This window comes from Festucalex cinctus, chromosome 18 (assembly GCF_051991245.1).
Source record: "Festucalex cinctus isolate MCC-2025b chromosome 18, RoL_Fcin_1.0, whole genome shotgun sequence".
Lineage (NCBI taxonomy): Eukaryota > Metazoa > Chordata > Actinopteri > Syngnathiformes > Syngnathidae > Festucalex > Festucalex cinctus.
Window position 1 is genome coordinate 9,053,333 of NC_135428.1, and position 20,262 is coordinate 9,073,594.

At 41.0% G+C, this 20,262-nt stretch overlaps 1 protein-coding gene across 1 annotated transcript in view; it reads right to left on the minus strand.

Annotated features, from left to right (window-relative positions):
- Window positions 1-617: 617 nt before the first annotated feature.
- ephb4a (eph receptor B4a) overlaps window positions 618-20,262 on the minus strand; it is a 47,224-nt gene continuing 27,579 nt past the window's right edge. Inside the window, exons 5-18 of the mRNA XM_077504774.1 lie at window positions 19,193-19,583; window positions 16,942-17,094; window positions 13,873-14,208; window positions 13,686-13,810; window positions 11,981-12,146; window positions 10,110-10,209; window positions 7,822-7,886; window positions 7,570-7,683; window positions 6,977-7,224; window positions 6,004-6,219; window positions 5,706-5,855; window positions 4,445-4,638; window positions 3,919-4,077; window positions 618-2,468 (exon numbers count right to left, since the gene is read on the minus strand). Coding sequence (XP_077360900.1) covers window positions 2,360-2,468; window positions 3,919-4,077; window positions 4,445-4,638; window positions 5,706-5,855; window positions 6,004-6,219; window positions 6,977-7,224; window positions 7,570-7,683; window positions 7,822-7,886; window positions 10,110-10,209; window positions 11,981-12,146; window positions 13,686-13,810; window positions 13,873-14,208; window positions 16,942-17,094; window positions 19,193-19,583 — 2,526 coding nt within the window. The 3' untranslated portion in view covers window positions 618-2,359. The remainder of the gene's footprint in view (window positions 2,469-3,918; window positions 4,078-4,444; window positions 4,639-5,705; window positions 5,856-6,003; window positions 6,220-6,976; window positions 7,225-7,569; window positions 7,684-7,821; window positions 7,887-10,109; window positions 10,210-11,980; window positions 12,147-13,685; window positions 13,811-13,872; window positions 14,209-16,941; window positions 17,095-19,192; window positions 19,584-20,262) is intronic.

Sequence of the window (20,262 nt, forward strand, 5' to 3'; positions counted from 1 at the left end):
TTAAGAAGAAGAAAGAAAAAAAAAAAAAAAGACTTACTATACGTGGTCATTTCTTGAGAAAAAAAACCCTTACTAGACATGGTCTTTTTTTTAAACAGCTTTAATTAAGTGTTTTTTTTAATTATTATTTTGTTTTTGTGTTTGTATTTTGTTTGTTTTTTATTTTAAGATTGTTATTGTATGTTCTTTTTAGTAGATTTTGTAACCTATTTTCATTTATTTTTCTTCCTCTGAATGTTAACTACTGTTCTTGATGCTTATGTGTTGTCTTTCCTTGTGTAAAACACATTGAGTTGCCTTGTGTATAAAATGTGATATACAAATAAACTTGCCTTGCCTATACATGGTCTTTCATTATTTGTCAATATAATAAAAGCCTTTCTATACATTGTAATTTTTTCCATTAAAAAAAACAAAAAACTTACTATACTTGTCACACGTTTCCTCCCTCAAAGTAATTATTGGTAGTCTTTTGTGGTAGCACTTATGCCATTTTCAGAGTTCACATGTTACTTTTAGAAGCTTATTTTTCCCTAAACATGCCAGTTTATTTTTAAGCTATTTAGGGTGTTTGAATTTCTTTTTGTATCCACTGACAAATAAAACTTCTCACACAATGAATATTTATGAGCATTTTTTTTATTTATGAATACTGAATACAAATTAGCCTACATACACACAGGACAGTAATCAAACATCTTTTTATGTATTATTTCAAAGTGGAGTATTATTGAGACCTTCAATATGAAGACCACATTTCCCACCATCCTTCATAAGGAACGTTTGACACACTTGCGTCGCATCCCCAGCGCTTTGGATGAAGGCTTGTCATGGTTTAGATGAGTATAAAAAAAATATGGCACACTAAGCGCCGGTTTGATTTACACTGATTGAAGTCTTAAGTCCACTCTCTATTGATTATAGAAGTGCAGTCATAAAATGGCCGCACACTTCCTGCACCTCATTTCGACGGCTTCTAGTTAATCAGCGAGGGTTAATTGCGCCCCAATCTTCTTAAAGCCACCGAAAATGATCCCAGATGATAGAAAAGCCATTTTTAAGCTCCTGTGAGCTTACAATCTGCCCCATCAGGTACAGCGAGGAAGGTGGGGGGCGGGTTCCACACTCTGCATTACCTCACTTATCTTCAGTGGTGCAAATTAAAATCTAAAATGCCAACTAAAGAAAAAAAAAAAAAAATGATTCTGTGTCTTATGGGCCAGAGAACGAGCCACATAGTAAGAAGTGGTGCGCCTTTTCGTATCCGACATGGCTGTTTGGTAGGATGCTTTCCCCACATGCACTGCAGGGCTGTCAGCCTCCTGGGGGACGTTATGCAAACTAATTGCCGTAAATGCCAGAAAGAGCGGCTTTACCCTTTAAAAAGATGCAAAATCTTGGGAGTTAAAAAAAAAACACGAATTACAGTCTCTTCTTTACCAAGCGCTACAAGGGAGTGGGGGGTGCTAATCAAACAGCAGCTCTGTGCTGTTATTAGCATTCCATTCTGAAACCAGGGGATTCGACACACTGGGTGCATTATTTGTCATCGGAGTCTTTAAGAAGACTTTTTGTACAGCTTGAGGCTAAAACAGAAACAATTTGTGAAAAGATTAAAAAAATGTCATAAAAATACAGTTGCTGTACATTTAAATGAAGAAAAATATGATGTCATCAAGAATGGCACTGGAAGATAATGAACATGACAAAAGCAGGGACGTTTTGATGTTCAAGTTTCCATAAAATCATGCTGTCGAAAATGTTCGTCAACGGACATTAGAATTCCCTCTCAAGTGCCGTCGTTCTTTTTCCTCCTCTGCCAGACGGAGGAGGATGAGAGGAGTTATGATGACAAGCGTTTACATACACGCCACACCTGAGTAAAGAGAGGTCACGTTGAAATCAAATGAATAAAAAAAAAAAAAAGAAAGAAAAGAAAAATCCGACAGAGTTCAAGTGTTGGATTGTTGATACGAAAGCTGTGATCCAGATGGAAGCGGACGTGTGTGAGTGGTCCTTGTGTGTATTAACACAACACTGAGACCTTTTCATTGGCCTTTAGCTTCTTTGCCGCATTTGACGGGCAGCTGCTTTTCATCACCGAGTTCTTTATTCTTCTCTCCAGCTCGACACTTGAAATGGGGGGGGGGGTGTCCTTCGACACATGAGCGCGGCCCACTGCGCCATCTTTCTGCACGTGTCGTCGTCGTCTGTGATGATTGCGCTCCAGGCAACTGGCATTGATTCTCGCTTTTCCGGGTGAGTACTAATAAATTGTGCCAATGTGTCCAAAGTAGGTCACCGGAGAGGATCCGCAGCGCTCCGGGTTGAAATTTCGGACATCTTTGTTCAAGGCGAGCTAGAAGGTCACAGGTGCTGTGCTCTTGTTCTGGAAGTTCATGGTCTGGATGCTGGCGAGGATTTTCCTCTGATGGCCGGCCAAAGTCACACCCATGTGTAGTAGGTCTCTGGAAAAAAAACATGTAATTAAGCATCAAATCAGCAACTGATTGTGTTCAAGAAAAATGCTGAAAAGCTTATTAACTCATTCACTCCCAGCCATTTTCACTGAAGTATTTTCCTGGATTTTGACCGATTTTGCAAGGCCCGCGGAATATTATGTTCTATTGCTATAAAAATATGAAACCTACCAAAAGAGAGATTACAGTTTCGTCTTTTATCAGGAATTAAAAAAAAGTATGTTACTATCCGTTTCCACTCTGCAGCAATTAGCAATAGAACATAGCTAAGTTTCATCATTATTCACAAATCTGCTTAGAATTGTGGGGAAATCAGCTCGTTTTAATATGGCCTGGTTGATCTCTTATACTCTGCTGCCACTCAACCATTTTCTGCAGTAGAGACTGCATCAAAGCCTTCTCTATGCTCTGGCATAAAACAAACAATCAAAAAAATGTATAAATACGTCTTTGGTACACTTAAGACGTTTGAAATATGACGTATTTATACGTTTTTTTTTGGAGCTAATGCGTTAAATGCTGGGAGATGATGTCATCGAGACAAAATGGGCAAGGACTGTCCATCCATCCATCCATCCATCCATTTTCTTGACCGCTTATTCCTCACAAGGCTCGCGGGGGGTGCTGGCGCCTATCTCAGCTGGCTTTGGGCAGTAGGCGGGGGACACCCTGGACTGGTTGCCAGCCAATCGCAAGGCACCCAGAGACGAACAACCATCCACACGCACAAGCACACCTCGGGACAATTCGGAGTGCCCAATTAACTCATTCACTGCCAATGACGACTATAGACGTCAAAAATAAAATTAAATAAAATTAAATAAAAATTTTAATTAAAAAAAAAAGAAATTTCAATTTAGTTTTAGTTATAGTCTTCTGACTAAATATAATTAAAGCCTTAGTCATAACTTAGTCACCTGATTGTATTTGAGTTTTAATCCAACTTTAGTAAAAAAAAATAAAGAGCAATTTTAGTCGACTAAATTGACTTCTGGAGGTCGAGACCCAGTTTGTGGTCTCAGTAAGACCAAGACCAATCACTATGCACGATGGTAGCACTTAGTAATGAAATTGTTGTCATTGTTGTTATTCATAACAATTGGGATTAATAACTCTGAATGAAAACAATGTATAACTAAAACTAAATTCAAATTTCTTGTCAAAATTTGCACTGGCTGTTTGCTTGGATTTTTGACGTCTATAGTCGTCATTGGCAGTGAATGAGTTAACCTGCCATGCATGTCTTTGGAATGTGGGAGGAGACCGGAGTACCCGGAGAAGACCCACGCGGAGAACATGCAAACTCCACCCATGAAGGCCCGACTCCTTTTTTGGGGGCACGGTGACTAACCAAACGCAATAAAAAAACACTTAAATAACCAAACTGCAAAGAAGCGAGAGTCTGGTGTATAAATATGTATTGTAAATGAGAACTAACTGTGTTGTGATCTGTCCCAGTTGCTCCACAGTCGCCAGTCCGGCTTGCAGGAAGCTGTCCTCGTAGCGTTCCATTTTGATGGCCCTCAGCCATTCCCCCACCGAGGCACAGGACGAGAGGGCCAACGGCGACCGCTGGCCGAGCAGGGGGTAGGACGGCCTGGGGGAGGAAGCGGGAGAGGAAACAAAGGAAGAGTGTCACCAAACAAAAACAAGACGAAGAAGCTTACATACTTGTCCCGCAGCCGCATTCCTGTCGACATGCGGAGAAATAATGCGAGGCCGTGTGATTGACAGGGACGAACAATGAGATTTGTCAGGGGCGGAGCGTCTTTTACTGTATACGAACTCGAATGTGTACGGAGGGAAACGTGCACAGCAAGCTGCCGACAGGTCACAGCGGGATTTGAGGCCGCTACGTAAGACGAACAGCAGGATGGGGGGATGCCTGTCACGTGACTGGCACCACCGAGGAATCGGCACGAAAGGAACCGTCAGTCGACCGGGCGCACGTTCGTCCAACTCACCCCGCTCCCTCCTGAGCGACTATTTTCAGCGACGCCGGGTTTCGGATCAGCTTGTCCAAGGCGCTGACGAGTTCGGCGAAGCGGGGCCGGGCGGAGCGATCCTTCTGCCAGCAGTCCAGCATCAGCTGGTGGAGGTGGGTGGGGCAGTCGGGCGGAGGGGGCAGCCGGTAGTCCTGCTCAATAGCATTGATGACCTGGACGCAATTAATATGGAAGATAGTGGATATTCTACGGTGCAGGCTCATTATGTGAGGTTGGACTATTTCTTGACTTTAACATTTAAAAAAAAAAAAACAAAAAAACAAAAAAAAACAAAAAAAAACATACCTACAATATATACATATATATTAGGGGTGTAACAAAAACCGGTTTGAACTGAATAATCCTTTTTTGATTTAAAAGATGCAAGTGTGTTGAATTGAACCGAATCAATCTACTTAATATATATATTGATATACATATTAAAATCGTCTTTCATCGGAAAGTTATATCTTAGAAGGAAATGGCACAAAAACAGGACTAACAAAGTCATTCAGATGTATGTAAACAAAAAAAAAAGTCATTGCATGATGCCCTCTTGAAAGGAGTCACACCATATCGAATCGAATCTCAATCCCTCTGAGTCGAACGGAATCGAATGAAATCAAATCGTTTTTGGTACACACCCCTAATATACATACATCCTCTATTTGCAGAATGACCAGTAAGCTTGACTTTTACTAATCGCCACTCATTAGAGCAAAACCAAACACATGGGGTAAACATGCTCCCCCTAACAACCTGGACTAAATTTGGCTCCTCCTCAACATACAAAGATCTTATCTCTCCATCAATATGCATTGCTTCAACATACTTCCTTGACACCAATTACTATTTTACTATTAACAAGGGATTTTGTGGCATTTTAGGGCATTACAAAAAGACCACAAAAATACACAGAGCGCCGCGAATAGTCGAGCTTTCAGCAAATAGCTTGGGCTACATTCCATAGGAAGCAACAAATGTGAATATGTGAATGTTCCATTTGATTTCAGTACAAGAACTAAATCCAAAATATTATTATTGTGTTTGTGTTGTTATTAATATTATGCATAACGGAATTTAGCTAATCAATTGTGGCAAAGAATTACAGTTCAGCACTAATTAGGATTTCCTTACTCAAGGCAGACATTTTGAAACGGCTCTTGTAGCATAAGCCAGTAAGCGACTGCGCTACATCTTGGATAAGAATATCCTGACACGGATTTTGTCGTCAACTTACATCTTGGTTGCTCATGTCCCAGTAGGGCCTCTCTCCAAAGGACATGACCTCCCACATGACGATCCCGTAGCTCCACACATCTGAGGCCGATGTGAACTTTCTGAAGGCGATCGCCTCCGGCGCTGTCCAGCGGATTGGGATCTTCCCTCCCTGCGCGAGTGGAAAAGAAAAAGTGAAGCTTTCATACAGAGCTTTAGCGCTACAACATTCACCATGTGAAATATTGTTATGTATTCGGTTCAACCAAGGTTGCGTGACGCTGAATGCTACATACTGATTCGGCTGGGCGTGAGCTTACCAGGGAGCTGGTGTAGGTCGGGTCGGACGAGTTCTCCTGGAGGAAGCGTGACAAGCCAAAATCGGACACCTTGCACACCAGGTTGCTGTTGATCAGGATGTTGCGGGCCGCCAGGTCTCGGTGGACGTAGCTCATCTCCGCGAGGTATTTCATGCCTGAGGCGATGCCGCGGAGCATCCCCACCAGCTGGATGGGCGTGAACTGGCTGTCGTTAAGCTACATGGAGGACGGAGGAAAAAAAGTTGCAGTTTCATGCCAACTTACCAATCAAGCAGATTTGGATTTCAATGAAACTTGGTGAACTTGTTTATAGTGATGGCACAACACTAAATCTCAAATTTTAGGTCAATCGGAGCAGCGGTTTGGGAGCTACGGCCTGCCAAATTTGGATAGTTTTAGCAAAAAGGGGTGTGGCCTGCTTCCTTTAAACCCTTGTATCCTTGTATACTGGGTCAAGTTTCACAAAATATGTATTGTTGGGAAGGGATTATACAAGGATTGACTTTGATGTTGACCTTGTGCATCATGTGACCTGAACAAGCTAATTTGACAGGCTGTAGCTCCAAAACCCCTGCTCCGACTGACCTAAAAATTAAGAAGGTCAACTTCAAGGTCAATTAAAAGGTCAAAAGGTTACTAAGACGAATTTGGAATCCTTGTAGAATTCCCTTTCCAACAATACATATTTTGTGACGCTTCACCCAGTATTTCCTGAGATATAAGGGTTCAAAGGAAGGAGGCCACGCCCCTTTTTGCCAAAAATACACAAATTTGGCAGGCCATATCTCCCAAACCGCTGATCCGATTGACCTAAAATTTGAGATTTATTGTCGTGCCATCACTATAATCAAGTACACCAAGTTTCATTTAAATCAAAATCAGCTTAGTTAAATACAATTTCAGATTTTTTGCAGCGGCGATTTGGCATGGAACGATCCAATGCGCATGCTGCCAATTTTGCTAGCAAACTAACCCGTAGGAAAGAATCCAGGGCCCCGTTCTCCATAAACTCGGTGAGGATCATGACTGGGCAGCTGGCCGTGATGATGCCCTCCAGATGGATAATGTTGGGGTGCTGGAACTGGCCCATGATGGACGCCTCGGACAGGAAGTCGCGCCGCTGCTTGTCGGTGTAGCCGCCTTTTAGCGTCTTTATCGCGACGTAGTTTTCTTTCTTTCCGGGCACCCTCAGCCGCCCTCGGCACACCTCCCCAAACTCTCCTATCACGACACGTAAACACGTTTAGACATTTTACAAAGGAGCTTACATCATGAGGACGACGGGTTAATGTAAAGCTTGCTCGCAGCTAGCGTTGCCCTTTGCTTTGAATAGGAGCTGTTAATATAGCTAACATGTTTATCAGTTAATAGCTTTGTGCCGCAATATTGAATTCAGCTTGATAAAGACCAACAGAAATTGCTTTAAAATGTCACCGAATCCATTTAACTCAGTAAATTAGATATACTCTAAATAATGACATTTCAAAAGAAGATAATCTGCATCTAAAAAAAACATCAGCACAACGTTTTGTATGCAACGTTGGACGTATACAGCTGGCGGCTTACCGGCTCCGATAACCTCCTCAATCTTTACAAAGGAAACATCGATTTCCTTGGCAAATTCGCGCACTGCCTCATTGGGGTCCTCGTAGGTGAAGGGGTCGATATAAACCTTGACCCCTATGGGAGTAAAGCAAACAAAGTCGTGGGAAAGGAAGAGAAAACAAAAGGTTAGAGAAGTATGAGCCGTGACAAGCGGCGTCAAGATTAAAGGAGGATTTTTCATGATGTTAGCACATTGTAGTGTGAGCGCCTTACCTTGGCCTACTAAGTACTGGCTGTTTTTGTCGCTCATTTCGGGATCCTTTATGCGGCTGTGCCGGCTGCAGGTAGACAGTGACAAAATAAGATTAGAGGAGATAAGAGATGCACGTTTAGCTTTGTTGTTTTGTTTTTTTTAATGACAAAGACTGTCACGCTCCATTGGCCAAATGCGAGGCAAATTATATTGATGCAAATGATCAGATTTAGAAGATGAAGAAACAATAACAAAATCACACAATTACTGAAAAAATAATACAATGTGCAGAGGAAAAAAAACTTGATTATTTACAGTTTTAAAATAAGGCATATTACTACCTATAGCTACTCTTCACTGAAAATGACTTTTCAAGGTAAACCCGAAAATTGTCTTTACAATATCTTGTATGCACACCCACTTGTCTAAACATGGCATTCTGATTAATATTGCATTTGCAGAATGTGAATTAAGCAGCAAAATTCTCCTGTTTTTATCCATCTCAAGAGGCGGCCATTTTGTTACTCGCCTCAGTCAACTGAAAATGAGGCTCGGGTTTCGACCAATCCCGGCTCACCTGCTTTCTTAGTTTGGTCATGTAACATTTGCAAGCTGAACCATGATTGGTCGTTACCTGAGCCCTGTGAAACTGAGATGTCATTTTCAGTTGACAGTAAGTGGCAAAATGGCTGCCCCCTGAGGTGGCTAAAAACAGGTGGATTTTGTGTCTTTATTCATATTCCATAAATGCAATATTAACCAGAATACTGTGTTTAGAGTAGATTTTACGTAAATGTATTCACTAGCAGCCGGCGTATTTGTGCGAAAATTCATATAATTGGTGATTGATAAAGGCTACGTTGCACAGTAAGTTTCTAATTGCGACGAGACGGGCCTTTTTTGGAAAAAGATGCCTCGCCGTACCTGAAGTTTCCATCAAGTTTTGGAATTTGTTGAAAAGAATCACCCAGAAAAAGTGTTCACCAGTCGGGCGATCGCTCACTATGACGATGTTTGCAAACATTCTTGGATCCGTTCTTTGCAAAACACCAGGCAAAAAACACTTCTGATAGAGAACATGAACCAAAGAGGGCAAAAAACGATGAGGACAGCAGTTAAAAAGGTAAATGACCATCATTTTTATTCTTTACATTAAGCACAACTCTCATTTATTGTGCAATAATCTAAGTGTAACATGTATTTGTTACATGTTTTGATGCATTTTTATGCTTTATAAAACATTTATGTCTGAATTTTGGGAGGCTTGGAACGGATTAGGGCATTTACATAGAAAATGCATCTCTAACTTACAAAATTTTCTACTTAAAAACTTTCTTCCAGAACCAATTAATCTCGCAAGTAGAGGTCACACTGTAGTAGTAGTAGTTATTGTAAAGTAAATTTTTGGGTTGACTTACCATTTCAGCATTGTAAACAGATGTATCAAATATGATACAAATCAAAATTCATATGTGAATATTCCATTTTATCCGAATTTTCAAAAACAATAAAATTGATCGTTTATTCAAAAGCACCAATAAAGGTTCCATTTTCAAAGAATTGTTATTTTCTGCCAAGTATTTCATGCTTCACACATTATAGTGTTAAAACAACACTAGTGGAGATTAGTTCAGCAACAACCTTCTCATCAAACATATCATAATAATCATATTTCCCGCCACGTTTTGTATTTTCACCGAGACCCCTCATTTTTTAATAACAAAAATAGCACGCATTTGACACATTATTAATTACCATACAGTAAAACTGTATCAGCCAAGTAGCTGCTGGAGCCCAGCCGTCCTCCATTTCTAGTCCCTCACCCACCTCATAAGCCGAAAATAGCATTAATGCACCACCCTTCGAAGCAGATCTGGGCCTCTGCCACCAGTTTGTAAGTGTGCATGTGTGTGTGTGTCACAAGGTCACTGCTATTGTTCTCCTGTCCTGTGGAAACTGGGCTGGGACGCCTGCATCCTGTCTCTCCTTGCCTGCTACCTCTACCGTCATTGCAACCTCTCTCACCCGCATAAACGTATAGAAACACACACTTTCCCTACTTGAGATGGCATCGCACACAGCCGACTCAAACAATGAAGCCCGAGGAACGTGTCCTAATGAACAGGACAGGTTTTAGCTGCGCAAGCAAAACAGGCTTCGCAAAGGCGCAAAGCGGAGTGCAAGACAACAAATGACTCGCGTAAACAACAGAACAAAGTGGCGCTAGACAGTCAAACGTCACATTCCCCCCATTTTTCCATTTCCTGTTATTCTTGCAGCGTGCGTCTCCCCCCCCTCGCATCCTCACCGTATGCAGTAAGCAGCCACAAAGATGAAAGTGACGAGCAGAAGCATCCCGATGGCGATAAGGATGCCCGGCACCAAGAACTGGGAGGAAGAGTCAATTCCTGGCAGAGTAGAACAGAGCAGAGAATTAAAGCCGCCACAGAAGTCAAGGGCGGAGATTCACATCAACGGAGAACAAAAGTACGAGAAGAGCAGGAAATGAAGAGAAGCAGAAAAAGAACTGGAATGCATTAGAAGACAAGGACGACATTAATTTCATTTAAAGAGATTACGCAAGAACATATTTGGAACTGGCAATGTGGAGTAAACATTTTTGACTGTCAAGTACGCTCAAATTTGTGTACGTTTGAACATATACGTTTGAAAGTATACACAAATAAACATCCAAACATACTTGCAAATACGTTCAAGAGTGCTCGCTAATACGTTCGAACATACTTGTAGGCTAAATGCTACAAAATAGCATATTTTCCCATAATCTTTTTTAAGCATTTCGTTCGAAAATACGTTCGAAACTTAAATTAAAAAAACAAACAAAAAAACACTATTTATTTGATTTATTATTGTCTACAGTGCATTATTTAGGTATGCCATTTTTTTCCCCAGAATGCAATGGGATACTATGTTGTAGCATGTAGCCTACAAGTACGTTCCAACTAACCTGCGAGTATGTTCGAACGTACTTGCGAGTTTGTTCGAATGTATTTGTCTGAACGTGCTTGTGAAGCATGTTTGAACAAATGTGCGAGTATGTTCGAAAATATTTGCAAGTGTATTTGGACATATTTGCCAGTATTTGCCAACATACGAATATGTTCGAACATATTTCTGACTATGTTCAAACGTACTTGCGAGTATGTTTGAACGTATTTTGAGTATGTTCGAAAGTACTCGCGAGTATGTTTGAACATATTTGCGAGTATGTACAACATACTCGTGAGCAGGTTCAAACGCATTTACAAGTACCGTATTTTCCGCACTATAAGGCGCATCTAAAAGCCTTCAATTTTTTCAAAAGCTGACCATGCGCCTTATAATCCAGTGCGCCTTATATATGGATCAATATTGAGCCGCAACAGGTCTCGCTGTCAAGACGCTATCGGTGACCCTGCACGATCGGTGACGCGCATGCGCAGAAGATCCCGCCATCTTGGATCGCTAGCTAATACTAATACTTTACCTCAGAGAAAATAATAAATCAGCTGTCAATTCATTTTGGGAGTGAATGGAGTTGTCAGAAAGCTGATTTGTAATCTATTAATAAAGTTTGACTGACCTATCTGACTGTTTTGTTGACATTCCCTTTAGCGCAGCACCATCTAATGGATGCATAACGTAACCCCAGCCTCTACTGTAGCACCATATATATGAAAAAAGTGACAATATGTCATACATTGTAGGTGCGCCTTATAATGAGGTGCGCCTTATAGTGCGGAAAATACGGTATGTTAGAACGTGTTTGCGTGCACGTTCGACACTATTTAAATACGTTCGAACATGTTTGCGAGTACGTTCGAACATCAAAAATGTTTTCACCACATTGTTCCGTGCTTCCGTATATCGTTCAACCAAGTGAGAGAAACAAAGTTTTTCTTTATAACCTCCTTGGAGGAGGTTATGGTTTCATAACATTTAGTATTTAGTGAGTGCGAATACACACAATGTAAACTCTGGAAGGTTGGCGCACAAACCGCGGCAGAACCCATTAAATCTTGGTGCAGACTGTGGAAGGTTTTGTACTTGTGTTAACATTGCAAGATGTGAGGTTTTCACCATGAATAATGCATACATTTAATGACACAAGGAGGAGGTGAACAGGGTCGTGTTCCCCGTTCGCGGTTCCTATATATATTTTATTTGTTTTTGTATTACCGTCAGGCAGGGTGCGGAAGACTGCTGCAGGACTGAAGCTGCCATAACCGGCCATGGTACGCGCCCGGACCTGCACTTCATACTGAGTGGCCCTGCGGAGGTCCGTCAGCACGGCCTGGTTTCTGTTACTCTCCGTGTAGTGGCACGGATCCTCGCTGCGCCGCTCCTATACGTGGAATGAAAACACAGTTTGGCAGGGATGGAGGTGCGAGTGAAACAGCAACGAGTGAGGAGACGACGGACACGTCAAACAAGGGCGCCAGACGGCAACAATGCAGCATTTGTGCTTGGAAAAACACTTGCAACTCTGGTGCTTTCTGCCCAAATTTAATCAAGACTTGTTGAATTTGATTACAGAACAAATAAGTTATGGAGATAACAAAATGAATATTGCTCTTGTAGTATTACGGCTGAAGGATTATGACAAATAATTTCTCCCCCCTCTAAATATTGAGATTATTTTTTCAAAGTCCTCGTTGCATGGATTTATTTTTATTTTTTTTTAATTAACAAACAGTGTATAACTTAATCTGTATTACATTAAACAATATTAGATTTAGGCTCTGTTTATATTAAACTAAAGGCAAATGATCAATTCATATGAAAGACAATTTAATTACTTAAATTAGTTATTGACTTACTAAACACTTAAGTGTTCTAGGACAACTTCACAAAATTCTACCAAACAAGTATGGCATAAACACACAGTAATTCACAAGTCATATGACAACAATAATGCTAAAAAAAAATGTGGCTTTATAACTTGTTTCATGAAACAATAGAAAGTACTTTTTCTTCTGATATAAAAGTTGACAAAAGTAGTAGTAGGAAAGGAATACATGAAGTTGCCCTAAAGTGGTTAACTAGTTATATTAATAACTGAGCAATTTGTTTATTTGAATGGTGTTTCATGAAACAAATCTAAAATCCATCCAGTCTGGGGTACCCCAGGGGTCGATCTTGGGCCCTTTATTGTTTTTAATTTTCATTAACTCATTCACTCCCAGCCATTTTCACTGAAGTAACCCCTTTCGCTCCCGGCTGTTTTACTGGATTTTGACTGATTTTGCAAGGCCCACAGAATATTGTGGTCTATTCCTATAAAAACATTCAACCTACCAAAAGAAAGATTAGAGTCTCTTCTTTCATCAGGAAAAAAATATTTCCGTTTTACAGCAATTAGCATTAGAATATAGCTAAGTTTCTTCATTATTCCCAAATATGTATAAAACAGTGGGAAAGAGGTTGTTTCAACATGACCCTGGTTGATCTCTTATACTCTGTTGCCACCTGCTGGTCGTTTTTGTAATAACTACCATTGCTTCAAGCATTCTCTTCAGTTCTGTATGCTCTAGCATAAAAAACAAACAAACCCATAAAATAACGTATAAATACGTCTTTGGGAGCATGGTAATATTTATAAGAGAACGTACTTATATGTTTTGGGGAGTAAATGAGTTAATGACTTGCAATGATCTGCTACCTTTATTATTTGCGGATAATAGCAGATTTCTAGCTGTTGGTGATATCAAATTGCAGCCTTTGCAGTTTGAAAATTGCATTCTACTGCATTGCGATGTCGATTTGAATTCAATAATTGATCAGCTTTATGAAGTCCACTGTATTCTAATTTCTAAGATTCTATTGACACAGTTTTTGTATTGGATGTGTGCGGCGAATCTCGTGGCCGTTCGTATGCTCCTACCTTCTCACAGTAGCGCAGCTGATACTGCAGAATGGTGTAATGTGGCTGCACAGGGACGGACCAGTGAAGAGTTAAGCTGCTCTCCGTGGAGTCACTCTTCCGAATCACAGACACCAGAGACGGCACTGCGCAGAAGAGAATTAAAAACCGTCCAAATGACCGCATACTTTCCCCAGCTGCTTCTTACCGTCGTAGCTGGTGGTGATATTGACACCCTCGCTGGAGGGATCCTTGCCGCTGAGCTGAGACACCCCGTTGAGAGCCTGGACGGCGAATGTGTACGTGGTGTGAGGCAGCAGGCCCCACACCTCCACCCTGCGACTCGTCAGACCGCGCTGAGCCGGCCGGTAGCTGACGCTGTCGCCGCAGGAGACGCACGAGCCCCTCGCCGCTCTGCACATGAGGCACCTGATGCTGTAGCTCAGGTCCGCTCTGCCGCCATTGTCCAGAGGCTCGTTCCACTCCAATCGCAGCGACGTGCCGTTAATCTGCGAGGCGATGCTGCGTGGAGCTGAGGGAGGTCCTGTGGGCAAAGATTTAATAATAAACAAACTACTAGAACATTTTGGTTATTGGCCAAGTTGGAATGAATGCATATACTAAACACTTTCAAGATTCATTTTTATGCTCCTTTAGCACACTACATCTGTTCAAAATTACATATTCAACTATATACTAAGGTATTTTACATTAAAAGACACATTAGAGCACATTATTATTCAACAAACAAACCAAATTAGTTTTTGTAATAGCGAAGGGGGTAGGGGGGGTGTAATTTATGGAAATAATAATCTAACAAGCATTTTATGTACATTTTTTACCCTTCAGTGTTTCTTCTAGGTCTTCTTCTAAATTGTAGGTATCAAAAGTAGTGGTATCAGAACTCTGTATCGGTATCGACTACAAAAGAGTTGGAGTATTGGCATTTCTAATGAGTGAAAATGTAATCCCAGCTTAATTTCTGGGCATGCTTTTAAACCTGATGCAATCAAGGCATACCAATTTTTTCCCTCTGTTTTTACGCCGTGTCACCTTTCCATGACCTACACAGTATTTGTTTATCATATAGGAGTCGGACATATTATTCAGTCTTTACATGTAGCCAGGAAGCAGAACAATGATCCTCCGGAGCCCTTTACGTCACAGCGAATGTGTGGCAGAATTGAACTGGTGGCAATTAAGCCGCACCGAAACGTGGACGATAATGATCGTCGTGCGAAAATGCTGAGAAGATGGCTGTCGCCCGGAGCCAAGCAGGAGCACTCCGCCGCTGAGACGGAGAGCTTCTGCCGCTGCCAAGGAGACGCAGCTTTGTCACAGAGCCTCCAGCTGTCTTGCGTGCAAATAGTTTTCTCACTGGAAGCCCAAGTGGGCCAACATCACAGACGCAGAGAGGGTGATGTATGAATTCCGCACTCATCACCTGGGGGTAGCTAGTTTAGAGGTGATTCATTTTCCCACTTAACAATCAGATTACACTTTATCACAATAATCAAGCCTGCATACGTCTGGTAATTTTGGCCCAATTGAAAAAGCAAGTTGAGAAGAAGAGCCTGCTTGAGTCCAAAGTAAGAACAAACTAATTTACTAAGATCCCAAACAGCGGGAGTTAAAATACGTCTTTGGGCTCGGTAATGTTTTCACCATGGAAAGTTTAAGCACAAACTGAAGCTTGATGTGATGGAAGACAAACAAATATTACTGAGCTACAGAAAACTGCTGTGATAATTTTGGTGAAGCCGGCAACTGTGTAAAAGCCATGTTTTGTTTTTGCATTTAGGACTTGTCACAGAATGTAGAGCCAAAATCTGCTCTGGTGGGAGAGGCCAGCACCAGACAATTGTAGCAGTATACCGAAACGACCCAGGCGCAAGGAAGTATGGAGATAGACTGATATGGTTATTTAGGGCCGATACCGATTATTAGTATTCAAGGAACAAATAACTACATAATGCCATTTTTCTTTTCAGTGCAAAGAACAATCTTGTATAAATATTATCATTTATGGATGGCACAAAACTGCTTAACAGCAAAACAACAAGTGCAATAACTCATTTGGTGCATTTCTTTTTTTTTTCATGAAAATCAACTCAGTGAAAATTTTAATATTATAAATCTGCAAAAAAAAAAAATATTAGGCCAACTCAGGTTGTAGTGTAGGGTGTCTGCCATCTAGTGGTGAATGGCGATATTACACCATAAAACTATATCTTCTTTTTTTCCCTCAATATTTTTGTTATTTTGGGCGGGTGTGGGGGTGCAAAATGTATATTGAATATTGTATATATTTATTTTAGTTTAATTTTTAAAAACTTTTTTAATTGTACTTTTTTTTGAAAATTAATCAAAGGGCCACTCAGTGTGGGCGCGAGTTGCTCATCATTGCCTTTGATTGTTGCCTTAGAAGCTAAAAAAATTGTGTCACTGAATAGATGACACTTTTTCACAAAAAAAAAAAAAAAAGAAATTGGGGGGGGAGGGTACATTTTTTTTTTGTTTACAAACAGAATAAGATGTGCTCTCCCAATCACCTCTCATTGTGCTTGCGTCTCCTCGCCATGGTTACGCACAGCGGTGCCGTATGGCCCTGCGGTAGGTACTTAAAGATGCAAAATCAGTCATTTGCAATTGTTCTGAGATTTGATAAATCACATTGCATGTGCTCAATTAATCAATTTGCACACGCACAATGAACTGAATGACCACTTTTTGTGTTTAGCAGGTGCAATTCTGGTTTGTTCCTATTTGTGATTATTTTTTTTTAAGGCCCGTTAGCGATTAATAATCAATGTATGGCAGGATTAGAACGTCAGCCTCATAGTCGCAATGGTGCAGGTTCGAATCTCTTATGTGACTTTTCCCCAATTTTACTCTGCCTTCTCCTCCATAGCAAACATGCATGTGTGAAATGAAGTTAAAACTGTGATGAGTGATAAATGTTTCACATCCTCTTGATTGCTAATCCGACAAAGTGCAGCTAAACTTTCGAGCCAGTTCCTTTCACACCTCAAACATGAGCTTGCATGAAGGTGTCACTTAAGACCATCAATGGCTACTTGACTTTTGAGTGGAAGCCCTTCCCCCACTACAATCTGTCACTAATGACATACATCTCAATGGCCAGCTGTGGCACAAAAAGCAGATTAAAGAAGGGGGTAAAATTAGCACCAGAAGCCGTCAAGACTCGTAGTGAGCGTGTAGCTTCGCACCTTCATATTTACAAGCATAAATAAAAGCCATTTTTGTGTTCACTCACTGGTGCATGGAGTGTCAGGGGTGTCGGATTGTGCTCGGAAGTATCCGGGGCGACACGCGCATACAGATTCCCCCCTGACGGAGGCGTGGCTTGCTCCCGGACAGACTGTGCACTGTCCCTCCGCGCCGGACTTGAAGTGACCCACGGGACAAGCTGCAGAGGACAAATGAAGGAAAAGCATTATGAGCTCTTACATTGGATATGACCTGTAGCTCCTACATGCATGTTAAGTGTGCTCAGGTGCCAGATGGCTGCAGATGGGCTGAGGGAAGAATGTAATGAGAGCTAAGTAATAAATCAGATAGCCGAGTCATTTATATGGGGGTTTGAACCAAAACATGATAGTCCTTAGAGAGATAAGGAAAAAAACAAGCAGATTTCCTGTCCCTGTACAAAAAACAGGGGAATCGTCTTTAAGTGGAGCAATTTCAAGTCAAGGCTTCAGCATGTTGCTTAGATCACTCGGCTACAGGAAGTTCCTTCATCGCATTGTTTGTTTCAAAGATGAACTTGAGTTCACCAAGAGCTACAAATCAGTGTTGTCTTGAGTAAAAAAAAAAAAAAAATAGCACCTATCCGGCCTTCAGGGAAATAAACTAGTCGACTTAATGGTCAGCAAGAGCTTTGTTTCAATGTTACCGCCCAAATAATCAAGCACATCCATCAAACTGAATCAACTTGACAAGCATGCAGACGTTGTACATTTTGGTGGCTGGCCCAGTAAATATATATATTGTCTATATGCAAGATAATGGGATTAGAGCCGACTCAATTTCATTTTCCAAAGCGGTCAGCCTATGAAGCTAATTAACTGTTCAATCTTCTTATAAAGGCAATTTCCTTTAATGGTCTGGTGGCTGTTTTTTGTTTTTTTTTCTCTCTCTCTCTCGCAGCTCTCGGTAATGACAGAAAGCTGGGAATGCAAAGTGCTACTTTCCAACATGCAAAGAAGTCAGAATTGTTTTTTGTTTTGTTTTTTGGCGTTGTAACAAATCACTGGGGAACACAGTTTTTGTTGAGGTACATCTGATAGCTAATTTTGACTAATTTTGGCATGCAGGATCCAAAACTGATCTCAGTTTTTCTCCATCCCATCAAATTTTTGAAATATAGATCCCCGTTTACTTACAAAATATGTAAAATGCTGTACTTGACAAATTGACAAAATATATGGCTCTTATAAAATATTTTTCCCCCTGAGCCAACTCTCCTGACAGAGATAAAAACATCCTCTAATTATAAATGAATAAATAAATTAGAGTTTTTAAACGATTACATTTTTTAATCAGATTAATCACATCTTAAAATTTTGATTCGTCACGAGTAATCTCTTAATTAAAAGGCTTTTTACTCAACATTTTTTGCCCGCCAAATTTAAAGAGCACCTGTTAAGTACAAATTTTTTCGACAATTAATGTTATGAGGACGTCTTCAATATATTTTGATCCACTGCACACGCTCATCCTCCTCTTTTTCTAATCAGTCAACTACTTGCATAATTTAAAAAAACAAACAAAAAAAAAACAATATTTTGACATGAAGGAATATTCTGAATGTCATACGCAAACATTTATTCAACGCTTTTGGATTTATGTTTATTACTCAAACACAACCTGTGCTACCTTGAACGCAACCATCCTCTGTCAGCTAAAGGATCATCTGCGGTCAAAATTAATAGTGTGATTAATCTGCATTAATACATGATTAGTGCCATATTTTTTCATGATTAATTAATTAGTTAACGCTTTAACTTTGACAGCACTAAAATAAATAAATAAATAAATAAATAAAGATTTTTTAAATGTTTTTTTTAATTTTTTGATTTGGAGGGTGCTGGGGGAGGTGCCCTGGGGTGCTCCGGCTCAATGTTTGTTAATTGGACTCATTAGTCAGAAGTCCGACCATTTCTTCTGCCGTCTTTTTGGCGCCTTTGATATGATGTGCTCAAAGTGATATAGTCGTCATGTGCCCCCCCCCCCCCCCCCCCCCCGCCTCCCCCCTTCTATCGCACTCAACCATAAGTCGTCCCAGCAGTGAGCCTTTGACCCTTCTCTTCCCCTCTGAGATAAGTGCCGCTCTACCTGACCTCTCCCCCCGTCCTCTCTCTGTCACCGCTTCCCGTCCTCATTATATGCAACGGTCTCCCAAAGCATCCACCCACAGCTCACCATTGTTTTCCCGTTTGGCCATGCGAGTAGGCGTCGCCTGCATTTACTCGCAGTATGCAAGCGAACCTCATCTCATTCCTTACCTGTACATCTCGTGTGTCCCTCGGCGGCCTCATATCCCGGCACGCAGGCGCAGGAGGTGGTCGGTTGGCCCACCCACTGGCCGTCTTCGCCGCAGAAAAGCTTGGGAGAGCGAGCTCGGGGGCCCTGCTGCGCGGCGTGCTCCACGCACACACCCTGCGCCTCCTGCACCAGAGTGCGAGGAACGGTCTCGGGGAAGGAGGACAGCGCGCTGACGAGGGGGGGGCACTTCTTGAAGAAAACTCTGACGGAGAGCAAGGCCATGCAGGAGCCCTGAGCCTGGAAGGCCAAGTAGAAGCCTCGCTTGGATAAAGGGCCGAGTCTGATGGTCTTCACGTTGAATTTCCGCTCGCCGCCCTTCCTGAGGAGAAAGTCTGCTGCCACTGTATCCACCTTGGACGGGAAGAAACAAGTTTACGTCTTACTATGGCCAGATTCCAACACACGGGATCAACAAGCTTTTGCAGCATTCGACAGATTTAGAAAACATTAACAACACATCACATATGCTTTACATTATTGAAACTTTTCCAAACACCCTATTAGGGGTTTACGTTGATTTACTACCTTCCTGGCAACATTTTTTCCCACTACTATAAACATTTTATCGTGCAAAGATGTGAAACATGCTCTGGTATGTTGCGACTTGAGCATTTTATAACTTAAAAAACAAAACAAATCAGTCATAGTAAATTTAGAGGGGTGCACGATTTGAAAAGTCCCTCCGTGCGTTCAAGAGCAACAAAAAAAAAGAAAGAAAAAAAAGTGGAATATTTCAGAAATGACTGGGGAAAATTTTAGGAAAAATTGCATCGATAGTTTAAGTTTGGAGAATTCAACAAAGTGAACTTTTGATAAAAATTTTGATTTTTGAAATTTTGATGAACATTTTCCCAAAAACCCAATGACAGATTATTTTAAATAAGGAACTATATATTCCAGTATAGCTTTTTTCCTTAAAATTGTTAAAATTGTATGAAATTAAAGCCATTTTTCTATTCTTCTAAGTTCATTTATTTATTTATTTATTTATTAAAAAAAAATTGTAACAAGCAGGCCAATAACCAATATT